This window comes from Dermochelys coriacea, chromosome 20 (genome assembly GCF_009764565.3).
Source record: "Dermochelys coriacea isolate rDerCor1 chromosome 20, rDerCor1.pri.v4, whole genome shotgun sequence".
In the NCBI taxonomy this organism is placed as follows: Eukaryota; Metazoa; Chordata; order Testudines; family Dermochelyidae; genus Dermochelys; species Dermochelys coriacea.
In genome coordinates this window covers 4918036-4943245 of record NC_050087.2, presented here as the reverse complement: position 1 = coordinate 4943245, position 25210 = coordinate 4918036, and the positions used below count along the sequence as shown (strand labels likewise).

At 42.9% G+C, this 25210-nt stretch overlaps 1 protein-coding gene across 3 annotated transcripts; it reads left to right on the top strand.

Moving 5' to 3' along the window:
- The first annotated feature begins 7923 nt into the window (after window positions 1-7923).
- LOC119845809 (keratin, type II cytoskeletal 5-like) lies at window positions 7924-16453 on the top strand. Of its 3 annotated transcripts, XM_043506653.1 has the most exons (11): window positions 7924-8288; window positions 8364-8565; window positions 9542-9762; window positions 10958-11018; window positions 11579-11674; window positions 12534-12698; window positions 12882-13007; window positions 14163-14383; window positions 15423-15457; window positions 15958-16128; window positions 16201-16453. In XM_043506653.1, the coding sequence occupies exons 1-11, from the start codon at window positions 7966-7968 to the stop codon at window positions 16275-16277; spliced, it is 1698 nt and encodes a 565-aa protein (XP_043362588.1). In that variant the 5' UTR covers window positions 7924-7965; the 3' UTR covers window positions 16278-16453. The 3 variants fall into 3 exon arrangements, with proteins under 3 accessions (XP_043362588.1, XP_043362587.1, XP_038234553.1); XM_043506652.1 differs by having other exon boundaries at window positions 7924-8284; window positions 8393-8565; window positions 15958-16453; XM_038378625.2 differs by having other exon boundaries at window positions 7924-8565; window positions 15958-16453.
- The last annotated feature ends 8757 nt before the right edge of the window (window positions 16454-25210 follow it).

Below are 25210 nucleotides of genomic sequence, written 5' to 3'. Positions count from 1 at the left end.
CAAGTCAACCATGCCTCATGCTACAGAGGAAGGCGAAAAACCTCCAGGGCCTCTCCAATCTGCCCTGGAGGAAAATTCCTTCCCGACCCCAAATATGGCAATCAGCTAAACCCTGAGCATATGGGCAAGATTCACCAGCCAGATACCCAGGAAAGAATTTTCTATAGTAACTCAGATCCCATCCATCTAATATCCCATCTCAGGGGATTTGGCCTATTTACCCTGAATATTTAAAGATCAATTACTTACCAAAATCCCATTATCCCATTCAGGTGAAATTCATCTCTGTTCAGAGTTATCAGCACAAGGCCTATACCCTATGGGAATTCCATATATGTCCTCCAAAGAAGGCTAGACTAACATGATTGAAATGCTGTCCATCCCTTCAATTACATGCAGATAACTTTCCATTTGTGGTTGTTCTCCTTCTAAGGTGAAACTTGCACAGTGCAAAGTCCATGCATCACTTAAGCCCTATTTTGAGGAGTTACGTTGAGCATAAACTTTCTGGGGGGTATCCCTGGTGAATTGTGAAATGGTTCCTTCCTACCAATTTTAGGGTACATTCCACTGAATACATTTACAAGTGAAGAGGTGCTGTAACGTTAGACTCCTTGTCTATTATGTGTTGCATCACGGGGGAGAGAGGAGATAATTCATAGAGTCCAAGGGTGGTGAAGCACTGGAATGGGTTACCTAAGGAGGTGGTGGAATCTCTATCCTTAGAGGTTTTTAAGGCCCAGCTTGACAAAGCCCTGGCTGGGATGATTTAGTTGGTGTTGGTCCCTCATGACCATCTTGTCTGACCTCCAATATACCACAGGCCATAGGACGTCCCAGAAAATAATTCCTAGAATAGATCTTTTAGAAGAACATCCCGTTGATTTAAAAATTGCCAGTGATGGAGAATCCACCATGACATTTGGTAAATTGTTCCAATGGTTGTCCCTTCATAGATTGCCTTTGTAAAGTATGGGCCAAGAACAAATTTCCCCTTTGAATTGCATTGCATTGCAATGCATACTTAAGTTTATGGCTTGTTGAAATGTGATCGACTGACCAGTCTTCCATCAAAACATGCAGTTTTGCCAAAATAAAAACATTTTGTGGGAATGTGTTGCCTTCTTAATAGGAAACAATCTAAAAGTTTCATTTTGACGATGTCAAAAATCTTCATGTTATTTTGACATTTCTATTAATTTCTTTTTGACTTTTACATTTTATTCAAATACTATTTTTAAGATGATATTTTATATTGTCTGATGATATTAAATATCATATTAAAGTCATCATGAAAGGAACTGGAAGTTTTCAACATGTACAAACATTCAAATGTTTCAATATGTCAACCATACTGAAATGAAACTTTTTCATGGTCCCTGAATTGAAATATTTTGGTATTTTCATTTTGTGGGGAATTAAGAAATTTCAGATTTTCGTTTTGATTCTAAAGAAAAGAAAAGTTCAAAATGTTGGAATTTTTCACTGATCAGAAATTCCAGATCCCAGCTAAAGCTCATTAGATATATTAAACAAGCTTTGTGCCTTTCTCTGAAACTTTGTGCCTTCCTCTGGTATTTGCCACTGCTGAAGAAAAGACACCACATAAGGTAAGCTAAGGCTCAGTACCAGGGGTGCCGGAATAGGGAGCCATGGGAGCCAGGGAGTACCAGGGCACCGTGGCCCCATCACTTTTTACCAGCTGTAAGGGCGAGCAACAAGGGGAAGGATGTGCAAAGAAGCAAGTGGGGTTCTGGGCAGAAGAGATGGCACGGGAGCGGGGCCTCTGAGGAAGGGGTGGCGTAGGGGCAGGGCCTTGGGGGAAGGGTGGGCACAAGGGTCAGGGCTCAGGGAGAAGGGGCAGCACAGGGGGCAGAGCCTTGGAGGAAGGGGTGGTGCAAGGGGGGCGGGGCCACAGTTTGGGCACTGGTGGTCCCCTTACTTTTAGGAAGCTTCCATGTTCTTGCTCAGTAATAGTTATTATTCATATTGCCATATCAACCAGAGGCCTCAAATGAATACATTTACAGGTGAAGAGGTACTGTAATGCGTACCTCATGGCCCCATTGCGCTAGGTGCTGTCCATACACACACTAAGAGCCAGACCCTGACATGAAGAACTTGCAGTCTAACATTTTTCACTTTTTGGCAACAACCCCCGCCCCCCAAACTTTTTCTGTTTAAAACCAAAAGATTTGGGGTTTTGCTTGCAAAAAAAAAATTAGAAGACCCTCCCGCCCCAAAATTTCAAATAATTTTTTCTTGCTAAAAATGAAAAAAAAAAATCATTGGGAGAAAAAATCATTTCCCAGCCACCTCTGTAATGAAATCCTTGTTCTATCAAGCCCAGTATTTTAAGTCAAGCCCTGACACTGACCATTAACTGATACATCAGAGCAAGCTGGAACCCGCCTCTGCCTTACCTAGCAAGCTGTGGCAAACCAGTAAACAAATATGAACAGTAGTAAAAAGTGGTCAACTCTATTATGTACCTGCATGCAATTTAAGGGGGTGACTCGGGGAAGGGAAAGGTAATAACACCTCAGAGACATTCTGGCTTCTCTCTGCCCCTCTTATCACTTATTCTGAATTTTGGGTTAAAACTGCGGGAAACCAAGAAGGTACCATTAATACTAGAGAATTAGTTAACCTGTAGGGAATGGGAATCTGCATTCCTAATTGTCTCTCTTTGCAGCTTTCCTGTCTGGAAACAGCCATCTGCAGTGCTGAGCAGGGCAGTGAAGATGCCCAGCAGAAGTATACAGAGCTACACAAAGCTCGTCAGAAGGCCCAATGAGTGGGCACGCGTGCTCCGTGACAATTGGGAGGTGCTGACTCCGGCTGGCCCTGAATATTGAGACTGCTACATACCTGACATTGCTGGAGGGACACGAATGCAGGTAGGCAACAAGTCTTTTTTACAGTGTGTTATACTCAGCATTTCAGTTAGCCCTGGAAGAAGGTGGGTGATAATACACATAATTTCCCTGTGTAATTGTAGGCGAGATAATAATAGTGAAAGATGCCATAGAGAGAAAGAAGAAAGGGAGTACTTGTGGCACCTTAGAGACTAACAGATTTATTTGAGCATAAGATTTCGTGAGTTACAGCTCACTTCATCGGATGCATTCAGTGGAAAGGATGATCCTGTGGGTGTGACACTGGCCTGAGATTTGGGTTCAATTTCTTGCTCTGTCTCAGACTTCTTGGGTGATCTTGGTCAAGTCACTTCATCTCTCCAGTGGGGATTTGGGGGCCTCTGTGTCCCACTGACTCCAGCTTGCGTTGTGGATGGTGAACTCATCTGAAAAATCAGGCCCAGGGTATCTCAAGTTTCAGCACCCAAAATTAGAGGCAGCTTTTGAAAATGTGGGCATCTGGCTCATCAATCTCATACCTGCATGTGGAACACAGATAGGCCCTTTTCGAAGCCACTATTGAATTCTTTGGAGCTCGTAATACTGGCCCAGTGGATGGAGCTGCCATGGGGCAACTGCAGAGAGCATGGGCTGGATTATTTGTAATGGCACCAGGCTGATTTACTCCAGCTGAGGATCTGGCTCAATAAATCCAGTGCACACTGAGGGCCAAATTCTGCTCTTTGGCACTTTGGATTTATACCACTGTCACTCCATTGAATCCAACAGAGCAGATCCAGATTGACAGCGGTGTGACTGACAGCCAAATTTGTCCCTGGACGGGCAGTTCCCTGTGTAGCCCATCCATAGCTGCCTCCTCTACACACAGATGAACTGGGTGAGGGAGAGTCAAAGAAGAAAATCATGTCTTTTCCCCACCCCTTGCATTATTTGCATACCTCATACACAATAGACGGAAATGAGGGATAGTGTGGGAACCTGAACGGAGAGTGTCCTTGCTCCTGTTGGGCCAGGTCACACTCTTAATCTCATTATATTTTTTCATATTTAACATTGGAGCTGAAGTTGTTCATCAGCTTTATGTTCATTCTCCTTCACTGGGATCAAGACAGCATGACAACGATCTGATGCTCCCATAGCTCTTGGTGGTTGTATTTCATATATTACCTGGACTAGTCAATGTATTCTAAGAGTATGAACTTTGGGCAAGACCTCAGATGGTATAAATTGGGCTCCAAATTCCTTTCATGGGCTTTTTACATCAGCTGGGAATCTGGCCCTGCAACTAGAAGCTAGATTTCTATGGCCAAACTTTTACTGTCCTAATATGACTGCACTGGCAAGAATTTATTCATTTTACTTTTCGTCGCTTCAAACCAGCAGTCCATCTTCATTCAGCAAAGCACTTAAGTACTTTATATGCTCAGCTTTAAGCATGCAGCTCCCATTGGTTTGAACAGGACTTAAGCATGTAGTTAAGTGCTTTTTCTGCCAGAGAAACCAGGTCAATGTGCATTTAGGCCCCAGTCCTGCAAACACTGATGCTGAGGCTTAAATTCCAGTGCATGAGCAGTCCCACGAGTTTCAGTGGAACAGTCATATGCTTCACACTAAACACACGCATAAGTGCTTGCACAATCAAGGCCTTACAGATCAGCTTGCTCAAACGGAGATTTAAAATGCTACAGAGTTGGAGGTGGAGCTTCCTACAAAAAAGTTTGTTAAAATATGTTTGAATAAAAACAGCAAATTCACAATGTTGACATGCACAAGCCCCTTTTGATTTAGTGTTGGCGCATTTTTGTGCCAGCAAAATTTAGTTCACGTAGAATCATAGGTAAGTAGAGTTGGATGGGACCTCAAGAGGTCATCTAGTCCATCCCCATTCTGTTTCTCTGTGTGTAAAATACTTTATATGGTTGCCAGATCCTCAGGTTACACCTTTGCTTTAAAATACAGCAGCTGGTTCTCTCCCTGTGAAAAACAAACTGGGTGAAACGATTTTTGGCAAACACTGGAACAATGTGATTAATTTCTATTTGCTGCATAAAAGCCAGTCAGAAAGACATCTCACTGTCAGCGGAGTGAAATGTTGACAAGCACTATTAAATAGGTGTGTAGTGTTTGTCTTTATTTAGCGGAGTATAAAAACTTTCTCATATTGCTCCCAGGCAGACCAAGCCCATCAAAGCACTCTGTTCATCTCTGGTTTCCCATGTAACCAAACCCAGCTCCTCAAATGCACAGGGCCACCTTGATCCTGGGTGTAACTCTACTGAGGTCATGGCCTGAATCTCAGGTTCTCAAGTCCACCTCCCTCAGAGTTGCAGCCTCAAAGCACCATCTACACAGGTGTCGTTAGTGTGCATTGCTAGTGCAAGCCCTGCTAGAACAAGTCTGTGGATCCAGGCTGGGAGGTTCAGTCGCAGATGCAGTGTAGACATACCCATCGAGTGCAAAGGGAAGGGGGCAGTTCTGGCAATCGGTCTGTTTAGTTAGAATCATAGAATATCAGGGTTGGAAGGAACCTCAGGAGGTCATCTAGACCAACCCCCTGCTCAAAGCAGGCTTTTCTCCTGCCGTCAGATCTTTGAACAAATCACATAGTTGTGCAATTGCTCCATGCATAGAGCGCCCCCAGAGAAGACATAGGGGACTCTTAGTTCTCATTGGTCCTAATGAAACATATCCAAACATCCATTCTCTTCACTGGGCAGTTCTATGCGTGGAGCAATTGCAGGACCGTGTGACTCATTCAAAGATGAAATAAAGAAATAATCTCAAACCTCCAGGCCCAAGAGAAGAGCAGAGCTTTGCAGAATTTAGCTCATGGTGACTGCATACAAATGCATTGCAGGCTTTCGCCATTCTGTTGTATCGGGGGCTCATGGAAGAAAGATGACCAAAAACTAGATGTAGAACTGGTTGGAATATTTTTCCCCATGGAAAATTTCAGCTAAAACAAAACGTCTTGGTTTCCATGGAGATTTGCAGTGGAAAGTTTCAATTTTTGTCACAAAAACAAAACCCCAAACCTGAAAATTTTAGGCTGCTGTGCAATCTATTTTTATGATGATGATAGTTTTATTATTTTACTTTATCATCATTTCTTAAAATAAATGTATAATTAATGTAATTCCACATGCAGCCGGTCAAAAAAAATTCCAACCTCAGTTCTTTTCCAGAGGAAACCCCCCTTTTTAGAGCAACTAAACATTTTCACAACAAATTGCCATTTGGGAAAAGAAATTCAAATTTTTTTCTTTCATTTCTTTTCAGTCGGGGAAATAAACTCTATCAGATATTTACTTTTTTTTATTATGGGGGGGAAGTGTGTGTGTGGGGGGAAGGAGGGTGTTTTGGGTTTGGTTTTGTTCCTACTGAAGTGAAATTTTCCACTGGAAAACTTTGAATCGTATTAAAAATGTTCATTTCTTTCTGACCTTTCCAAGAACGATTTGTGCTACCATGTCTTCAGAAATTCTCAACTTCGAGAGCTCAACTGTGATTCCCCTGGGAGTTTATCTAAGTAAACTAGGGTTACCAATTCCGTTTGGATGTGTTCCTGGAGACTCCAGGCCAATCCTGGAAGGTTGGCAACCCTAAAGTAAGCCCTCAGTACCAAAAGAGTAAGGGTTTCAGGTTCTGGACCAAATGCTTCTCCTTACTGTATCAATATTATTATTATTATTTATTATTAATTTTACTGCTATAGTGTCTAGGAGCCCCAGTCATGGATCAGGGCCCCATTGTGCAAGGTGCTGTACAAACGCAGAAGAAAAAGACAGTCCCTTCCTCAAACAGTTTATCGTGAGAGTATGAATGTAATAACAATGCCTAGCTTTTCTATAATGTTTTTCATCCATAGGTCTCAAAGCGATTTACAAAAGAGAGCACTATCATTAGTCACATTTTTGTTTACAGATGGAGAAACTGAGGCACTGAGTGGTGAAGTCACTTGCCATGGTCACCCAGTGGCCAAGCCAGGAAGAGACTCCAGGTCTCCTGAGTGCCAATCCAGTGCTCTACCCACTAAGCCACACTACCATATGAGCAATCAATTTGAAGACTGCACAAATCATGGCCTAAATAGAGCTAAATCTAAATCTAAATCTAAATAGAGCTGTCCTTGTCAATGATCATCAGGCCAGTGCAGCTGCCAAACAGCTGTTCTGTGCCTCCAGGCCAAGGATCCTCATGACATGTTTGTCCAGCATTAGTAAGCAGGAGATTTTTGAAGGCACTAACAGGATATAGACACCACTGACTTTCATTCAAATTAATTCAGGCAAGTCTCCCGTTCACCTTGATAATGAATAAGTTGTTTTAGCTAGTGCATCTTTTAAATGAATGGAGGGCTTTGGTAAGAAACCAGATGGATAATCCTGGAAATTGACGTATTCCACCCACCTCTGTTCCTGGAGGCATTCATTTACCTTGGGGGCTTCAGCTTACTGTCTGCATCAGTGAAAGCCAGTAGAGGACTGGCTTCATCGGGCCCTACAGTTTCCACCTGCATTATTCGTGCTAAGGGCTGTCACTCGAGAATTGGGCTTTTCAGCCCCTTGCAATGTTACAGCACGGTACATAGTAACTGAACAGCTTTGGACGATTGCCACTTGGGGGTATGTGAAACCAATGTGCAACCATCGCTGACTTAGATGAGAGTGCCAATTGGTTCTCAAAACATGGCTTGTAGTTCGGGCACGTTCAGATTGAAACACCTTTGTTTTGCACCAGGAAAATAAAAAAAATTTGCCTCTGAAAGCAAAGCTCCATGTTTGAGCAGTCACTGCAGGAAAATGAGGTGCTAGATTACCCTTTTGCTGGGTCAAAGCCTATCAGACTCCCATCAGTTCCATGGAAGTGTTTGAGTTTAATGAGCGTTTAACAAATTCATTTTGACACCTGCCTGCCAGGAATGTCAAAACCATTAAGGCGCTAAACTGATCGCTTCACTTCCAGGCAACCCAGCCCAGATCCCCGAAAGGATAAAAGGGTCAAGTCTCCAGTGCGGTGTTCACCAGAGGGCACCACTCGGCGACTCCACTCCTTTCCCGCAACAGTGCTGATCTCGCCCACCACAATGAGCTGGCAATCCGGCAGCATCCGAAGTGGAGGTGGGAGCAAGGGCTTCAGCACCGTCTCTGCTGTGGTTCCAAGTAGCCACAGAGCCAGCTTCAGTTCGGTCGCCGTGTCAAGAGGCGGTGGAGGTTTCGGAAGGCTCGGCGCCGGAGGCAGCTTTGGCAGCAGGAGCCTCTATAACCTAGGGGGCACTAAGAAAATTTCCATCGGTGGTGGAAGCAACCTCCGGAGTGGATTCGGGGGTGGAGCTGGTGGAGGTTTTGGTCTTGGGGGAGGAGGTCATGGTGGTGGATCTAGCTTTGGCGGGGGAGCTGGCGGTGGTGGGCTCAGTGTTGGTGCTGGAACTTCTGGGAGTGGATTTGGCTTTGGTGGCAGTGGGCTTGGTTTTGGTGGCGGGAGTGGCTTTGGTGGAGGTAGAAGTCTAGCAGGATTTGGGGGCGGCAATTCACCTGGCATGGGTACCATCCAAGAAGTGACTGTCAACCAAAGCCTCCTAGCGCCATTGAACCTGGAGATTGACCCAAATATCCAACAGGTGCGAAAAGAGGAGAAGGATCAGATTAAGAGTCTCAACAACAAATTTGCTTCTTTCATTGACAAGGTGAGAGTTTATCAGAAACTATGGTGATGGGAGGGGGACGGAGGAAGGTAGGTAGGTGGAAAGGAATGGAAAAGGCATGTTTTCATATTTGCACATCTACAAAAACCCATGAGTTAATAAGTCTCTCACCCGGCAAATGTTTCCTCTTTGCATTGATTGATTCAAATCTTCCAGTAAATGAATGTGCTTCTAAATAGCTACTAGAATCCAAATTTCTCAGTGATTAACGTTGGAAACTGAACACACAGGGACTTGATTTGCTCCACCTCACTCTCAAACACACACAGAAAGAGGGAAAATGTGAAATACAGATTGCAAAATTCACAATTATTTCATTAATATTTTTAATCCCTTTTTGGGACACAATTTGAAATGTCGGTGAAAAATGGTGTTCGTCTCTGATTGCGGCCTTTCCTCTAACACTCACCTTTCTGCTAATGCTTGATCACAAGCTGAGGTCCTGGATCGGTTTTCTCTCAATCCCTATTTAGGTACAACTCCATTTTTCTGTACTGAGGTCTTTACTTGGGTCTACTCAGGAAAATGCCATTAAGTGGAGTATACCTGAGTCCAGACTGAGCCCAAATGAAGGAAAACTGGAGTAAGTCAATACTTAGCAACAGAGGAAGTGAAATATCATTACACTACTTACAAAGATGGGGAAACTGAGGCACAGAAGTCACACAGACGGTCAGCAATAGGAATAAAACCCAGATCTCTTGAGTCCCAGTCTATGTTGTCCTAGCTAGTTCACCAGCCTGCCTCAGGAATTGAGCTAGTCAATGGGAGAATCGCTTGGCTAAAGACTCCGTTAATGTGAGAGACCCTGAGGATTTGGCCCGTTGTTTCTGAGAAAATGTAGGGATTCATTTAATATGTTCTCTCCTGCCCCCTGAACTGCCAAGTTACTGAATCTCAGGTGTTAACATGTTTGCGAATATCTTCCATTAAATCTCTTTTGCCTGTTGAGTTTTAGGTCCGCTTCCTGGAGCAGCAGAACAAGGTGCTTGAGACCAAGTGGACCCTGTTGCAGGATCAGGGTCAGAAATCCAATTCCAGCAAGAATAACCTCGAACCCCTCTTTGAGTCTTATATCAACAACCTAAGGAAGCAGCTGAACACCCTGTTAAATGAAAGAGGGAGGCTGGAAGGCGAACTGAAGAACATGCAGGACCTTGTAGAGGATTTTAAGAACAAGTAAGTGAACGTTTAACGGATGGACATTGAATTGATCTGTGCTGAATTATACACTCTACAGTCATTCCAGGTTGGAAGATGGATGTCAGGTCCCTGTACAGTAGCTTTGTTGCAATTAGGTCTAGTTGAAAAAAATTAGAGGGACTAGTTTTCTGTTGAAAAGGCAGTCAAAATGTTTCCTGGGGACATGTTGATTTTGACGAAATGTTCAATGGAAAAGCATTCAAATGAATTGTTTTCACTCTTGTTTCATGCTGGTAATGTTGAAAAGTTTCATTTGGACTTTACTGTTTTGTTTTATTTTGTTTTAACTTTTATGGTAGAATGATTTGAACTATATATTACAGTTTATATTTTACAGGCACATATTTAATATTATACTATCATATTTTAACATTATCTGCACAAAACAATCTGATATCACCGGAAGACAACAGTTCAAAGTTTCAAATTAAAAGTTTTCAGAATTTCCACACTGAGAAAAATGTCAAAATGCCAACTTTCTGTTCTGATTCAGAGTGACAACAAATTTTGAAATGTCTGAATTTCCCCCGGAGGGGGAATTCCATTCTCCAACCGGCTCATGTTGTGATACATTTTTTCATGCTTACACCAGGCATTGCCAACAAACATGGCCCAAATCTTAAGCCTGCACATGTGAGTATGTTAGGGGCAAAAAACAGGAGATGGAGCATGTTTGCTGAGGAGATATATGGAACACCATGTGAGTCTAGTGGCTGGTGTACAAAGAATATTTATGAGTTTTCTACTGCTCCAAACAAGTGCATTTGTTCCATTAGTTTAATCAGCAGAGGCTCATGCTTTAAGATCCCCCCCGTATTTTTTAGAGAGGTTTAAATATAGATCATGTTGCCAAGCTAAATTTTGAAGTGAAAGCCAATTGCTGGCCTGGACTGCATCTAATGAAGATCGTGTCTGGGAAGATTTCCATTTTTTCTACACATCTATATTCCCATTTTGAAGCCAAAACTTCAAAGAATGAGCAAGCTCAAAAGAAGTGCAATTTGTAAAAAGCATTACCCTACATTTCTGTAGAAAAGCTAACCATGCTCCAAGAAAGATCAGTCTTAGAAACAGGCATTTGCAAATGGGAGCTCAGCCAAGAAATTCTTGCCTTCCTGCCTCTCCTATTCCATGAACAAGATCTAGCCCTGCTTCCCCTCCATCCCTACAGATACGAAGATGAAATCAACAGGCGCACAGCCGCAGAGAATGAGTTTGTGGTGCTCAAGAAGGTGAGCCATGCTAAGATCAATTACAATTTTCATAGTGTTTTCAGTATCGGAGGCTGAAATTTTCAAAGGTGCCTAAGAGAGCTTGGTGTCCAAATCCCATTGAAATGCCTCCTTGGCCCTACAAGGTTCAATTGTCCCACTAGGTCTTCCAAGGGGGCTGGAAGTAGCATCTTTTCCCCACTCCCACACCCCTGACACTACACTAGAGCTGGCCTGGACCTGACAGAATGCCAGCATTTCTGAAGGGTAAGGGAGAGATTGTGACCAACCCCCAAAATAGTACCTCCATGTGAGCCCAGGTGGGTAAAAATGCACCCAAGGCTTAACGCTCTACCTATCTTTGGCCCAGAATGCTTCAGAGTTCTTCCCCTATAAGCTCTATGCACCCCTTAGCTGAGTTTTGTCCTTTAAAAGTCAGCAATGCAATGAAGCGTCTCTACCAACTTCCACAAAGAGCTGGAAAGGCAGCTTGATCTTCACCCCTAGTCAATCCTTAGCTTCTTTTCTGCGCCAGCCAAGGCCACTAGGCTGCACTTGTGACTGTGCTTGGTGTTTCTCAGGACGTCGATGCCGCCTATATGAACAAGATAGAGCTGGAGGCCAAGGTGGATGAGTTGATGGATGAGATCAACTTCCTCAGAATCCTCTACGACGCGGTATTGCTTCTTCTCTTGGCGTCTTTGCTAGGAAATTAAATATGGCCTATGTTCATGAGCAGGCTTAATGTGGGAGGGAATCAAGACCACCACAGAAGGTGGTTTTGTCCATTGGATAGGGCATTGGTCTAGCAGTTGGTAGATCTGGGTTCTGTTCCTAACTTTGCCACTTAGCCATTGTGTGATCTTGGAGTCAAGTCATTTCATTGCTGTTTTGTCTACTTCTGTCATAAGGTCTTCAGGGCTGGGTCTATCTCATTCTGTGTCGATACGATGCCTGACCCAATGGGGCCCTGACCTTGGCTGAAGCCTCTACGTGCGACTGCAATATAAATAAAAACACATCGTACAAGAGAATAATCTTTAGAATTTCTAAGTACATAACTACTGTACTACTTAGGGCTACTGCAGTGACTATGTACCATTCAGTTTTACCTTCTCAGACTGCTAGACTGTCAGACTTCACATCCCCTGAGTGGTTTTGAATAATACCTATTTCCAGTGTGCTCCTGTCTCTGTGTTCGGCTTAAATAAAAATGCTAGAGTCCAGATTCTGATCTCAGCTACCCCTTTGTAAATCCAGAGTAATCTCATTGGCTTCTGTGGAGTCACTCTGGATTGACACAGGTGTGGAGTCACTTTGGATTTACACAGATTTGCACAGGAATCTGGACCTAAATTTCAAAAGATAGTGAACTCATTTTTGATGTACTACACCACTGTCAATCCAGAGCAGCTTCACTGGCCCAAATGGACTTTCTCCTGATTTGCACCTGTATACATGGAAGGAGAATCACATCCAGCATTTTCGGGACATTTCTGCTCTAAAGGTGATTCAGACGCTCGTGTACTTCTGCAGGAACTGACCCAGCTGAATGCCCAGGTGTCTGACACCTCCGTCATCCTGTCCATGGACAACAATCGAGACCTGGACCTTAGCAACATCGTGAATGAAGTCAAAACTCAGTACGAGGACATTGCTAACAGGAGCCGAGCTGAGGCTGAGTCATGGTATCAGAACAAGGTGAGCGGATCTATAAACAGAGGACCCTGGATGCATCTCTGGGTGTTCAATTGTTTAAAAACAGTGCACAGAGCTATGCACTTATTGCCGCCCCAATGGATGGCTGCTTCGGTAAAGTGCGTGGCTGTGCATTAGGTTGTATATATGTACATATATTTTTTTGCTCTTGTTTCTGAATATTAGTTTGAGGAGCTGCGAGCCACTGCTGGGAAACACGGCGATGACCTGCGGAACACAAAGGGAGAAATCTCAGAGCTCAACCGGCTGATCCAGAGGTTACGGGCTGAGACTGAGAATGCAAGGAACCAGGTAGGAATGGCTACCACAGGGGTGGCCAATCTGAGCCTGAGAAGGAGCCAGAATTTACCAATGTACCTTGCCAAAGAGCCACAGTAACACGTCAGCAGCACATACACACACCCCACTCCCAGCGCCTCCTCCTACCTCCCGATCAGCTGTTTCGTGGCATGCAGGAGGCTCTGGGGGGGGGAGGGGGAGAAGCGAGGGCATGGCCAGCTCAGGGGAGGAGGTAGGAAGGGGTGGAGTGGGGGCAGGGCCCGTGGCAGAGCCAGGGGTTGAGCAGTGAGCACCCACCGACACATTGGAAAGTTGGCGCCTGTAGCTCCAGCCCCGGAGTCGGGGCCTAGACAAGGAGCTGCATATTAACCTCTGAAAAGCCGCATGTGGCTCCAGAGCCACAGTTTGGCCACCCCTGGGCTATCACTAGAGACAGGAGAAGACAGAACTACCTGCTCCTGTCACCCAGTTTCCTGCCTTCCGCCCCACGCTCTCAGCTGCAGTACAGTGAGGATGTATAGCCACACCAGCTGCAGTCAGTAGAGGGTGACATGTCACACATAAATAGTTTCATTCCACCCAGCCGAGGGCAGTGGTGTGCATGCGTGCTCACCCGCGTACATATCTGCCTTTTCTCCGCTGCACGAAATCATTCCTGCTAAGTCAGAGACTCATCCTTCAAAATAGTTTGTACCCTGCAGAGATGGCCATAGCTCTAAACGCTCCAACACAAGACTTATCAGCAGTAAATATAAATCAGTCTCCACCCTCTGACTGGATCTTTTGCCTCAGTAGCATAGCCCAGATTAGTGGTGAGGATGGTGCAGAAAAAAGCTGCAGTGAACATAAGAACGGCCCTACTAGGTCAGACCAAGGGTCCATCTAGCCCAGTATCCTGTCTACTGACAGTGGTCAATGCCAAGTGCCACAGAGGGAATGAACAGAACAGGTAATCACCAAGTGATCCATGTTGTCGCTCATTCCCAGCTTCTGGCAAACAGAGGCTACGGAAATGTACAGGCCAGTCAACCCGCCTGGTGCTAACAGCAGCAAAGACAGATAGGAGTCAGCTCTCTGCCTGTGAACTCTGCACTATTAAAGGAGAGAGGGAAAAAACAGAGAGAAATGACTGGTAATTAAAAGGAAGCCAACTCCCTTCCCCTGCAGTGCACCAATCTGCAGACGGCAATTGCAGACTCCGAGCAGCACGGCGAGCTGGCTCTCAAAGATGCCAGGATGAAAGTGGCTGATCTGGAGGATGCTCTCCAGAAGGCCAAGCAGGACATGACGCGCCAGCTGCGGGAGTACCAGGAGCTGATGAACGTCAAGCTGGCGCTGGATATCGAGATCGCCACCTACAGGAAGCTGCTGGAGGGAGAGGAGAGCAGGTGGGTGCAAGATCATGAGAGTGATCATAATGCTTCTGACACACTGAGATACAGCACTCTTCACTGACAGCTCTCAAAGCACTTTTCAATGGGGGGAAGGGAGTGTCTTTATTCCTATTCTACAGACAGGGAAACTGAGGCACCGAGAGTGAATTGAGGTATACACAGTGGTGAGTCTAATATAAATCCCTAGATAGATAGATAATGTATGCACATAGAGAGAGAGAGAGAAAGTTATATATGCAGATTGATATAGCAATTCAGGATAACAGATAGACAGATAGAGGAGTGTGTATGGAGGATGGATGGATAGTTAGATGTGTATGTATGGGGATAGCTAGATACTTCCTTTCCCATGGTTACACAGCAAGCCAATGGCAGAGACAGAATAGAACCCAAGTCACTTTATTATTTGTATTAAAGTCGCACCTAGAAGTTCCAATAAGCGATCCAGAGCCCATTGGGCTAGGAGGTGGACAGTCCCTGCCCCCAAAGAGCTTACAAAGTCCTCGCACAGGACAAGAGACAAGAGGTGGATACAACAAACATATGGAGGAGGGACCACAGGGAACAGCATCTCCTGACTCTCAGCCCAGCTCACGGAGTGCCTAATCTTTTGCAAAATTACAATGACTCTGTTGGGGGCTGGTTTCCCTATTCAAGTAGGACGGATGGTACAGTGGTTAGTCTAGCCTATAATTTAGGACAATCTGGTCTGGTTCCCTGCTTTACTGAACCCTTCTCCTGTGATGTTGAGCAACTCACTTTGGGCCAGATTTTTAAAGGTATTTAGGCTCCACGGGCAGAAACAGACTAGCCTCCTAGGAAAACATGAAAACAGATGGTCTCGATGGACTAGATGAATATGCCAGTACCTTCTGGCCTTTTAGTCAATGAGTCTTTGAAGATCTTAGCACTGCAAGGTGGCCGGAAAAAGCAGCTGTGATCAACTTCCTCCCCATATTTACAGTATGTTGATCTTAAAAGCTGAACTCCTCCATGTGACTTTTACCTTCCTCTTGTCTGCCTTCCCCCACAGGCTGAGCGGAGAGGGCGTCATCCCCGTCAGCTACTGTGAGTATCTCTCTCTTGTCTGGGGCAGTGCCTGGGCTTATGTAACCCATGCTAGGCGAGTGTGGGTATTTGCTCCCTCTATGGCTGGCCCACATAAGCCATTAAAGGGTCTGCTCCTCTTGATAGTTACACGGTCTGGCCCCAGCTCATTTAGACAGGTACTGTCTCTTGATTTCAATGGAGCTTGGGTGCCTAACTGTCTCTGAGGCTCTGCAGTCTTTTATCTCCGGTGGCAGAGCCCATGCTTTTAGTACCAGAGGTCCCAGGTTCAATACCCAACACTAGTTGGTAGGGTTGCCAACTTTGGTTGGCCAAATTCCTGGAGGTTTCATCACATGATATAGCCTTTAATTAAAGATTCACCTTGAATTCCTGGAGACTCCAGTACAATCTTGGAGGGTTGGCTACCCTACCGGTAGGGGCAGTTAAGGGTCCATGTTTCACTGGAACTGAATATCTGATTCAACTGGGCATTTGACTAGGCTGTGGTTTTCTTGCAGCGGTGGTCAGCTCTAGTGCTGGAGTTGGTGGCGGAGCTGGTTTCGGAGGAGGATCTGGCGGCTTTAACTCAGCAGGAGGTGGAGGAGGATTCACCTATGGAGCTGGAAGTGGTCTTGGTCTCGGAGGCGGAGGGTTTGGCTTTGGAAGCGGAGTCAGCTTCGGAGGGGGCAGTGGCCCTGGCTATGGAGGTGGCAGCGGGCTGAGTGCCGGAGGAGGAAATTTCAGCACCGGAAGCTGGAAAGGCAGTGGGGTGGGAACCAGCGTGGGCGTGAAAATTGTCTCCACAACCTCTTCCAGCAAAAAGACCATAAAAAGTTAAGTTTGAGGAATTCCCCACAACTCAAGCAATAGAGATACACCCCCTCCCCCCCACACACCATGCATAACTGCCTCTTGATACTAGCACCCGTGGCAACAATCCATCACATTGCAAAGAAACCCCCTGTAGCATCTTGAATTCCTCCAGCCACCCCTTTTATAAATCTAGTGTGAATGGTTGTTTCTCCTGGTCCTCTCCTCCTGGCATAGTAGTTCTTAAACACTTTGGGTCCTCATTCAGGAAAGCTATTAAACATGTGCTCGAGTTAAGCATGTGCTTGAGCATTTTCTAAAAGGGACCTAAACCTTTGTTTAAAAGTTAAGTCTCTGCGTAAGTGAACCGGGGCCTTTGTTGCATTCTGTGTGTCCTGAGAGCTTGTCAGCATTTTCAAACCTGGCACCCAAGCCTAAGAACCTAAGGGAGACATTTTCAAAAGAGCCAAGTGGATTTAGGCACATGCGTCCAGTTGAAAGTCATGAGGACTCGTGCTCCTAACTCTCTTTAGTGCTTGAGAAGATCTCTCCCAAAATCTATATGTAGGCTCCTAAAATGAGTGGCCTAATCGTCACAGATGCTCGACAGCTGCAACTGTTGTTGAAGTCAATGACGCTGTGAGCACTCAGCACTTTTGAAAATAAGGCCATATATTCAGACCCTGGATATCGGAAAGGGAATTAAAGTTGTGAAACTGACTTTAGATAACTGTGTTTGCAAATGTTAGCTACAGCCACACGGATTAGATTTACCAATGGTTTATCAAATACTAATCCTCGTGTTCTCTTATTGAAAGGAAAGTTTACCCCATTGTGTTACATTTTCAAAACTAAACCAAAGACAAACATGAGATTTACCACGCAGTTTACATGTAGTCTTGTGGTCCATGTGTTATCAAAGGCTTGAAGTACAAATGATCAAATCTGTTTATGTAAGAGCTCTGGTTTTGATTTACTGAGATTAAAACAAAATTAATCAGGGCAGGGATTGGTTTCCGAGAGAACAATTATTATGATTTAATATTTACAAAAGGCTCCTGTTAGACTCAGTCCAGCCTTGTGCTAGGCACCATGGTTAACATTTTCAAAAGTGCCAGAGTGATTTAGGAGCTTAAGTCCTCTTAGCTTTCCATGAGAATTAGGCTTCTAAGTGATGTAGGTACTTTTGAAAAATTTAGCCTGTATATACACATGAGACAAAGAATAGGATTTTCAAAAAATCTTCACTCAAATTTGCAAAAGTGCCTAAGTGACTTAGGCACCTTAGTGCTATTTTTTAAAGTGACAAGCATTTAGGTCCCAGATCCTCAAAGGTATTTGGGTGACTAACTCCCATGGAAATCAGAGGGAGTTAGATGCCCAAATAATACCTTCGGGGATCTAGGCCTAGAAGCCAAAGTTTCATTGAAAGTCAATGGCATATAAGCTCCTAAAGTCCGAAGTCACTTTTCAAAATAGGACCGAAGCACCAGATTTTTAAGGGATTTAGGCACCTAAAGATGCTCATAGGTGCCTGGTGGGATTTTCAAAAACATCTAACTGCCTATGGAGTTAAGCAGTTTTGAAAATCTCACTAGATGCCTAAAAACCTTTAAAAATCTGGCCCCAATTCCTACCTCCCATAAGTGCTTTTGAAAATTCCACCTGAGATCGCTGCACTGGAGTTTCCACAATGTTGAAAGAGAAATACAAACAGAAGAAGAGAAAGTGGATCTGTGTTTTAAAAAGTTCCTTTAAGAACATTAACTTTTCCAACAGGGCAATTTTAAGTCTGATTAATTTGATATTAAGAAAATTATAGTACAATTCTTAAAACACTTATGTGGAAAATTCAAGTAACATATACAGCAGATGAGAAGAATATCTTTGTCCAAGGGGGTTAGACTCTGATGTAAATTACACTGATGTAAATCTGGAAATATGTCCCTTGGGCTCAATAGAGTTACTCCATATTTGTAATTGAAATTTGAATCTGGCCCAGAAGTACTCGATAATTTTATTTTATATTGCACTTCTTGTGAGTATAATCATCAGTAGCAATGGTACCACAAAAATCTCCAGAACTATGGTACCACAAAAATCTCCAGAACTGTGTGGGGTTTTAGCAAAAATTAATCTGAACAAGCCACCTTCATGTGTACTATCCAATTTATAAATACCAGGTTTGCCATGAAATTCCTTCATGTTATTTTTTGAGAATGCACACTAAAAAAGGCTACAGATTTCTACACTTCTTCAATAATAATGACAAACAATAATTACACTCCCTTTTGACTGTTTGGTATGTGTCCAATAAAACTAGATTGTAATTTATGACGTGTTCCTGCCTGTTTTTACCCAAGAATTGAATTTATAGTACAGAATATTTCTGCACCATACAGTAGAGGGATGTATTAATAGAAAGGAAAATGGGATTTTTTTGCCATAGCAAATGTTTAAGGTTTGTCAAAAACATGAACATTGAAAACCCGAAGATTGAGCTGACTTTCTTCTTGTTGTTGTTTTTAGCCAAATGTTTTCAGTTTTTGGCAACTGAAAGCCAAAACATTTCCTCTGAAAATGGAAACTTATTTGGCTGAAAACTGGAAAACTTGTGTTTTGGGTTTCTGATCAAAAGTTGTCAAGGAAAGCAGATACTGTCTGTAAACTTTTTCATTTAGTTGAAAATGCACATTCCATCAAAATGTTTTGACCAGCTCTACTAACTAGCAAAAATAATTTTGCTGAAAGATTTCAGGGAAGGACTATTATGGCCTGACCACAATGGTCTCTTCTGGCCTTAGAAACTATGGATCTACATTTCTATTTCTGCATTTCTTAAGGCGCAAGATCAGAAAGAGACATTTACTGAGTTTTTTGGTAGCTTTGGGGGAAATAACTCCAATTCAAGTTATGTGGCTGTGGGGTTCTTTTGCTGGAACGGAGCATAAAACACCTAGATGCATTGGTAGTCATGGAGGGTGTAATATTTTAGGGCAGTGGTTCTCCACCAGGGGTGCATGTACCCCTGGAGGTACGCAGAGGTCCTCCAGGGGGTACATCCACTCATCTAGTTTGCCTAGTTTTATAACAGGCAACATAAAAAGCACTAGCAAAGTCAGTACAAACTACAATTGCATACAGAGAATGACTTGTTTATACTGCCCCATATACTATGCACTGAAATGTAATTACAATATATATATATTCCAGTTGATTTATTTTATAATTATATTACAAAAGTGAGAAAGGAAGCAATTTGTCAGTAACAGTGCTCTGTGACAATTCTGTATTTTTATGTCTGAATGTGGAAGCATGTAGCTTTTAACTGAGGTGTAATGTGGGGCTACATGAGACAAATCAGACTCAGGAAAGGGGAACAGTGGTCTGGAAAGGTTGAGAGACACTGTTCTAGGGAACCTAAAACAAGCATTAATCCCAGATTTACGTAACTTCCGAATTTAGGGTTTTAAATGACAGCATTGTTAGAGTGCTTCACGTAGCAAGAAAACACATGATTGTAAAACTATTTTAGAAATGTTTCAGAGTAGCAGCCGTGTTAGTCTGTATTCGCAAAAAGAAAAGGAGGACTTGTGGCACCTTAGAGACTAACAAATTTATTTGAGCATAAGCTTTTGTGAGCTACAGCTCACTTCATCGGATGCATTCAGAAATGTTCACCTAGGATTTCTTCCTTGCACTTTTGTAATAACTATTCACAGAGCGGATTGATGCTGTTGTTTTAGGCTTATGTTAAAGGAAGCTCAGGCCTTTACTTATTGATTTCCCCACCTAATTATAATTCTGACAATCACAGTTTCAATCCTAGTCCTTCTAAGTGGCGTAGTTTGAAGATGATGTGGATTAAGGATTGACTCAGTTTCGGTCTAATTTAAATCCAGTCATTACCAAAATCACAGATGTCAGATGCTAATCTCAGTTACACCCATGTATATAAAATGTAATCCCATTATGATTTCTCTAATTGTTGTTGTTATTCCTGCAACATGATATAGACATCCCAGCTAAGCTCCAGGTTCCATTGTAACAGACCACGCCCTACAAACACATAATAGACAAGAAAATAAACACAGGCACAAAGACGGAACACGAATGCCCAGGGTCACACAGCAGGTGAGTGGCAGAGTGAAGAATAAAACCTCTGTCTCCTGAATCCCAGTTTAATGCCCCTAGTTATTAGACCACAACACCTCTTAATGATCTGGTCCAATGTCTCCCTGTCAATTGAGAAATGCCTTATATAGAGACATCGGGCCAAATTCATCCCTGATTTACACCAGTGCAAATCCAGATTAACTCATTTGAAGTCAGTGCAAGTGCTCCAGATTTAACTGATGGCAGAATCTGTCCAGTTTTCCAGTGAATACACAATGTTGCTAGAATGCATAAATGTTCAGAAGCAGAAGACACAGCCTCTTTGCAAAATAGGCTTCTTTGAGAATAAATCATCTTGACATACAACAACCACGAAAGAAACCTGTATCCCAGCAGCACAAACAACGCCGCAGGGCTGGGAGACACTGGAATTCACTGTTTTTCCAGGAGAGCTTTCCTCTGAACAGGAGAGCAAGATCTCAGGCTGGGAGGAAATTCTACTGAACTAGAAACCTGACTTGGAAAACTCCATCTGGATGTTATAATGTTACAGAGAAAAAAAACCCAGTCATTTTGCTCAGCCCAGAAATCTGAAAGGTGTAAGAATCCCCGCTCAGCATAGACAAAGTCTGAGATGTATTTTCATATAAAGGGGGTGCAGCATAAGACAAACAGGAAGGGAAAAGTTGCTGGGAGAAAGGCATGCCAGGATTCCAATCTCAGCTGCCACTCCTTTGCCATATAGGACAGGGTAGGGCACAACTTTGATGTGCCTCAGTTTCTCCCACGTGTAAAATGAAGATCCCAATCGTGTACTTTGCAGAGGTGTTGCAAGGATTCATTGCTGTGGTTAACATGCCCCACCCTGGGAGGCGCAGTGCATTTTTATCTCCCTTTAAAGCTAACGGGAGCTGAGAACACACAGCCCCTTGCAGATTTGGGGGTAGATCCACCAGCTGATGGCAATTGTCATGACCAGTTGAGGAGCTGCCTCTGGGATTTTACATTTGCAAAGTGCTTTTGAGGGTTTAAAGTGCTACATAAATGCCAAGAGAATTCAATTTTCTAGCAGACTGAAATATAAACCCAGGGCTAAATTTTCATACCCGGGTGCCTGAAGTCAGTCCCCTAAAGCCAGATTTAGGCACCTAAATAAAAACGACCTGATTTTCAGAGGTCTGACTTCAAGCTCCCATTGAAATCAGTGATTGGTGTCAGGCAGAGTGAGCTCTTGCATTTTTAAAAGGACCACCTAAGAAAACCTTACTTAGACTCTAAAATATTTTTGGACTGGAAGCATCTTTTTGTTTTATATTTATACAGACCCTAGCACACTGGGGTGCTGAGCCATGGATGTGCTCTTGGAACACAAACTATTATTTTATTATTAATACTGGAATGCCATCAAACAATGACTACAGCAAATAAATAAAAGGCATAAAACCAGGATAAGATATTTTCAAGTCTTTTTTTTTTCCTGCCATAAGCCTAAAAGTATTAGGGCCGATACTTCTCTCACTTAAAGAGATGTAAGTGACTTCATTGAAGTCAAAGGAGCTACATAGGTGTTAAAAGAGAACTAGACCTATTGCTCCATGTTAGGATGTACCACACTTGATGTCTGATGCAAAAACAACACCACAGACAGAGATGGAAGTAGAAGCAACCAGCTGCCCTTCTGGATGACAGCACTTTCTGCTGTGTGCCTCAGTTTCCCTAAATGTAAAAAGAGGATAATGATACTGCCTTCCTTTGTAAAGTGCTTTGTGAGCTATAAGCATGGAAGGATTAATTTTTATCAGTAAATGTTAGTAAAAGTCGACTTCACACTACACACGCCAACCAACAAAATAATATTTTGATTGATAACCATCAGAATTCACAGACAGGCAGAGGAAGAAAAATGCAGCTTGAGAACTTATTAGAGTTTGATTTAAGGATATTTACTTTGCATATTTAACCATGATAAAGTTTTAACTTTTTGAATCTCAATGTCATTAAAAAAATATTGTGTGCCCCCCCCCCAAATGTGATATTGGTCAAATTTATATAAAAAAAATAGAAATCAAAGTCTGCCAAGCCTAGCTATAGAAAGGCCAGGTATTAACAGAATTAATAGTATTATTATGAGGGAAACCGACACTTCTGATCTTTTAGTACCATGCCCTGGTAGCTTGATTTATGCAATCATCCTCGCTCGTGATCATGCAGATGACAAAATGTGAGTAGAGGTTGACCCTCTGAAAAACAGACAATTCATGTTGGAAAGAAGAAGTGTACATTGCATTCTTTGCTCATGCAAACATCCCACTGCTGGGTCAAACCCAACTCATGCTGGTTACTCAATTTACCTCAACAGGATTACTCAAGCGAGTAAAATGAGCAAGCTTTGGCCCTCAATCCATGACAATATTGCCCAAGAGAGGACTTAGTAGACACTGCATGACCTTTCCATGCCTTAGTGTCTCATGCCGCCAGTTGCTTTACATTTTGATACTATTCGTAATGACCCAGTGAATGAACATTATTTGGGGGCAACATGCATACTTACACATTGCAGTGTAGTCATTCATTCATTAAAATAAAAATGAACATTTTATATTTTTTAATTCAAACTTTTCATGAATACTCACACTGTGGTTCCGCTGGCATAACTTAGCATTGCTCCACTGGAGTAAATGGGGCCAGATTCCCACCTGGTGTAAATGGAGGTAGCTCCGTTGAAGTCAATAGATATATGCCAATTTACACTTGCTAAAAATGTGTCCGTTGCTGTTATGGGAAGGTATCTATTAATCTAAGACACTTTGGGCCTGGTTCTCCTCTCCCTTTTACATTAGTGTAGGTCCACTGACGTCAGCAGACTCACAGCTTATGTTGACATCAATGAGAGGAGGATCGAAGTCTTGGTATCGTCCATAAAGCCAATGCATGTTGGAATGGAATGCATGTTGCTATGGCAATGTCTGGACAGATCACATGGGAGCTGATGTCATTATCTTTGTCATAGATAACGTTACATTTTTAAATGTAACCTCCAGATATGTAAGCAAGCAAGCTCTTTCTAAACTCTACAATCCCATGATTAGAGCACCCCCTTGCTACAACTCAGCCTTATCCCTACCATTGGAGATTTAATTAAATGATTAATTTCCTGATTTCTTACCTGGATGAGCTTCAGGTGCTAATGACTCACATAACTGGCAATAAGTGGCAACAGGAATGCTGGGGGAACATACATTGTGCAAGCATCAGGTTTTCTGACTGCAATAAAAAAAACGGTTTTAATTCAGATTCAAGTTCTCAGGCAAAGGAAACTAGTTTTGGAAAGTTACCAACAGAAAATAAGCTATGATACGATGATGATGCCCCTAAGCCTCTAATTTTGGATGAATTATCTATGCTGGCTGCTCATGCATCTAACTCTGCAAAAATCCAGCTCAAGACAAGGTCTGAGCTGCCTGCTTTCCTTATGCAGAGCAGTATCTTACTTTGCCAGCGGTCCCATTGAAGTTAATGGAACTAACTGCATAGCGAAGTACCATTCAAAATGGACATGATTGGCAGAATCTGTCTTATGAGTAATTCCACTGGCCAAGATTTTCAAAAGTTTCTTGTGATTTTCGGGGGCTTTCACAATTTGCGATACCTTCCAGGGGACTGCTTTTCAGAAACTGCTGTCTGAGAATCAGAGCCCCTTAAACTGGCTCAAGTTGGGCACCCAAAAGCCAAAGTGATCAAAATCACCAGAAACTTTTGAAAATCTTGACTAGTGCGGTAAGCACAATGAGATCATTAACCTGAGTGAGGATGTGCAGCATTGGACCTAAAACCAGAACGCTGTGAATTCCACGAGCAAATGTCACTACTGAGCATTGATGACTGGAAACCTCCTGTTGAATATTGTAATGTTGCAGATCAGCAGGTAAAAAACAAGCACAACAAAAACGCATCCTCACTGCTTTACTTTTAGAATTGACCCTGACTGAGAAGTCCAATAGAATTGAATAGGAAATGCTACCCTTTCTATAGGTTTTTTTTTAAAAAAATATTCCTATAGAATTTAATAGATAATTCCATCCCTCCTGTATAATTCCATAGGTTGGCTTAAAACAGACTGTAGACTTCTCCTTATGTACCAAATTCCATAGATCGTATCCTCAGCTGGTGTAGCTCCAATAACTTCAAGGCTGAAGAGTCTTTCTGAACCCATAAAAACAATGAGGACCCCATAAAAACAAAGTGGTACCTTAAAGACCCTGCAGAATTTAAGTAATTTCTATAGACCCCTGTTGATTTCATTCCAGTTCAAATCTATAGCGCTTTTCCTTAGGGAGCACTCGCATATGATAATGCTTCCTAATGTAGTATCGATTTTTTTTTAAATGAACGTGATGAACAAGGCTTCATCTTTGAAAGCCATTTCGACAGTCATTTGCAGCTCTGTTTGCCATAGCTAAAAAAATTATAATGAATTAAAGCTAAAAAAGCTGAAAGCTAAGACTTGCAAAATTGCCTCGAGGATTTGCACACCCAACTCCCACTAAAATGATCAAGAGTAGGTCAGCTAAATTCCCAGGGAGCCTTTGAAAAATCTCTCTCTCACATACACACACATACTTGCACACCAGTGCTGTAATAGCTGAAACTGGCATTATTGGTGTCTTTAGGTATGCAGATTTCTAAGCAGATTGTGTATCATGTCCTCTGCAATAAGAACATGCAGCCCCTTTGCAATGTAAGAACCATCTCCCAAGCCCTGCAAAGACTTGAGCATGGAAGTAACTTTACCGGTTAAAGTCAATTGTATTGTTCATGTTAATAGAGCAGCTGGTGTGGTTGTTT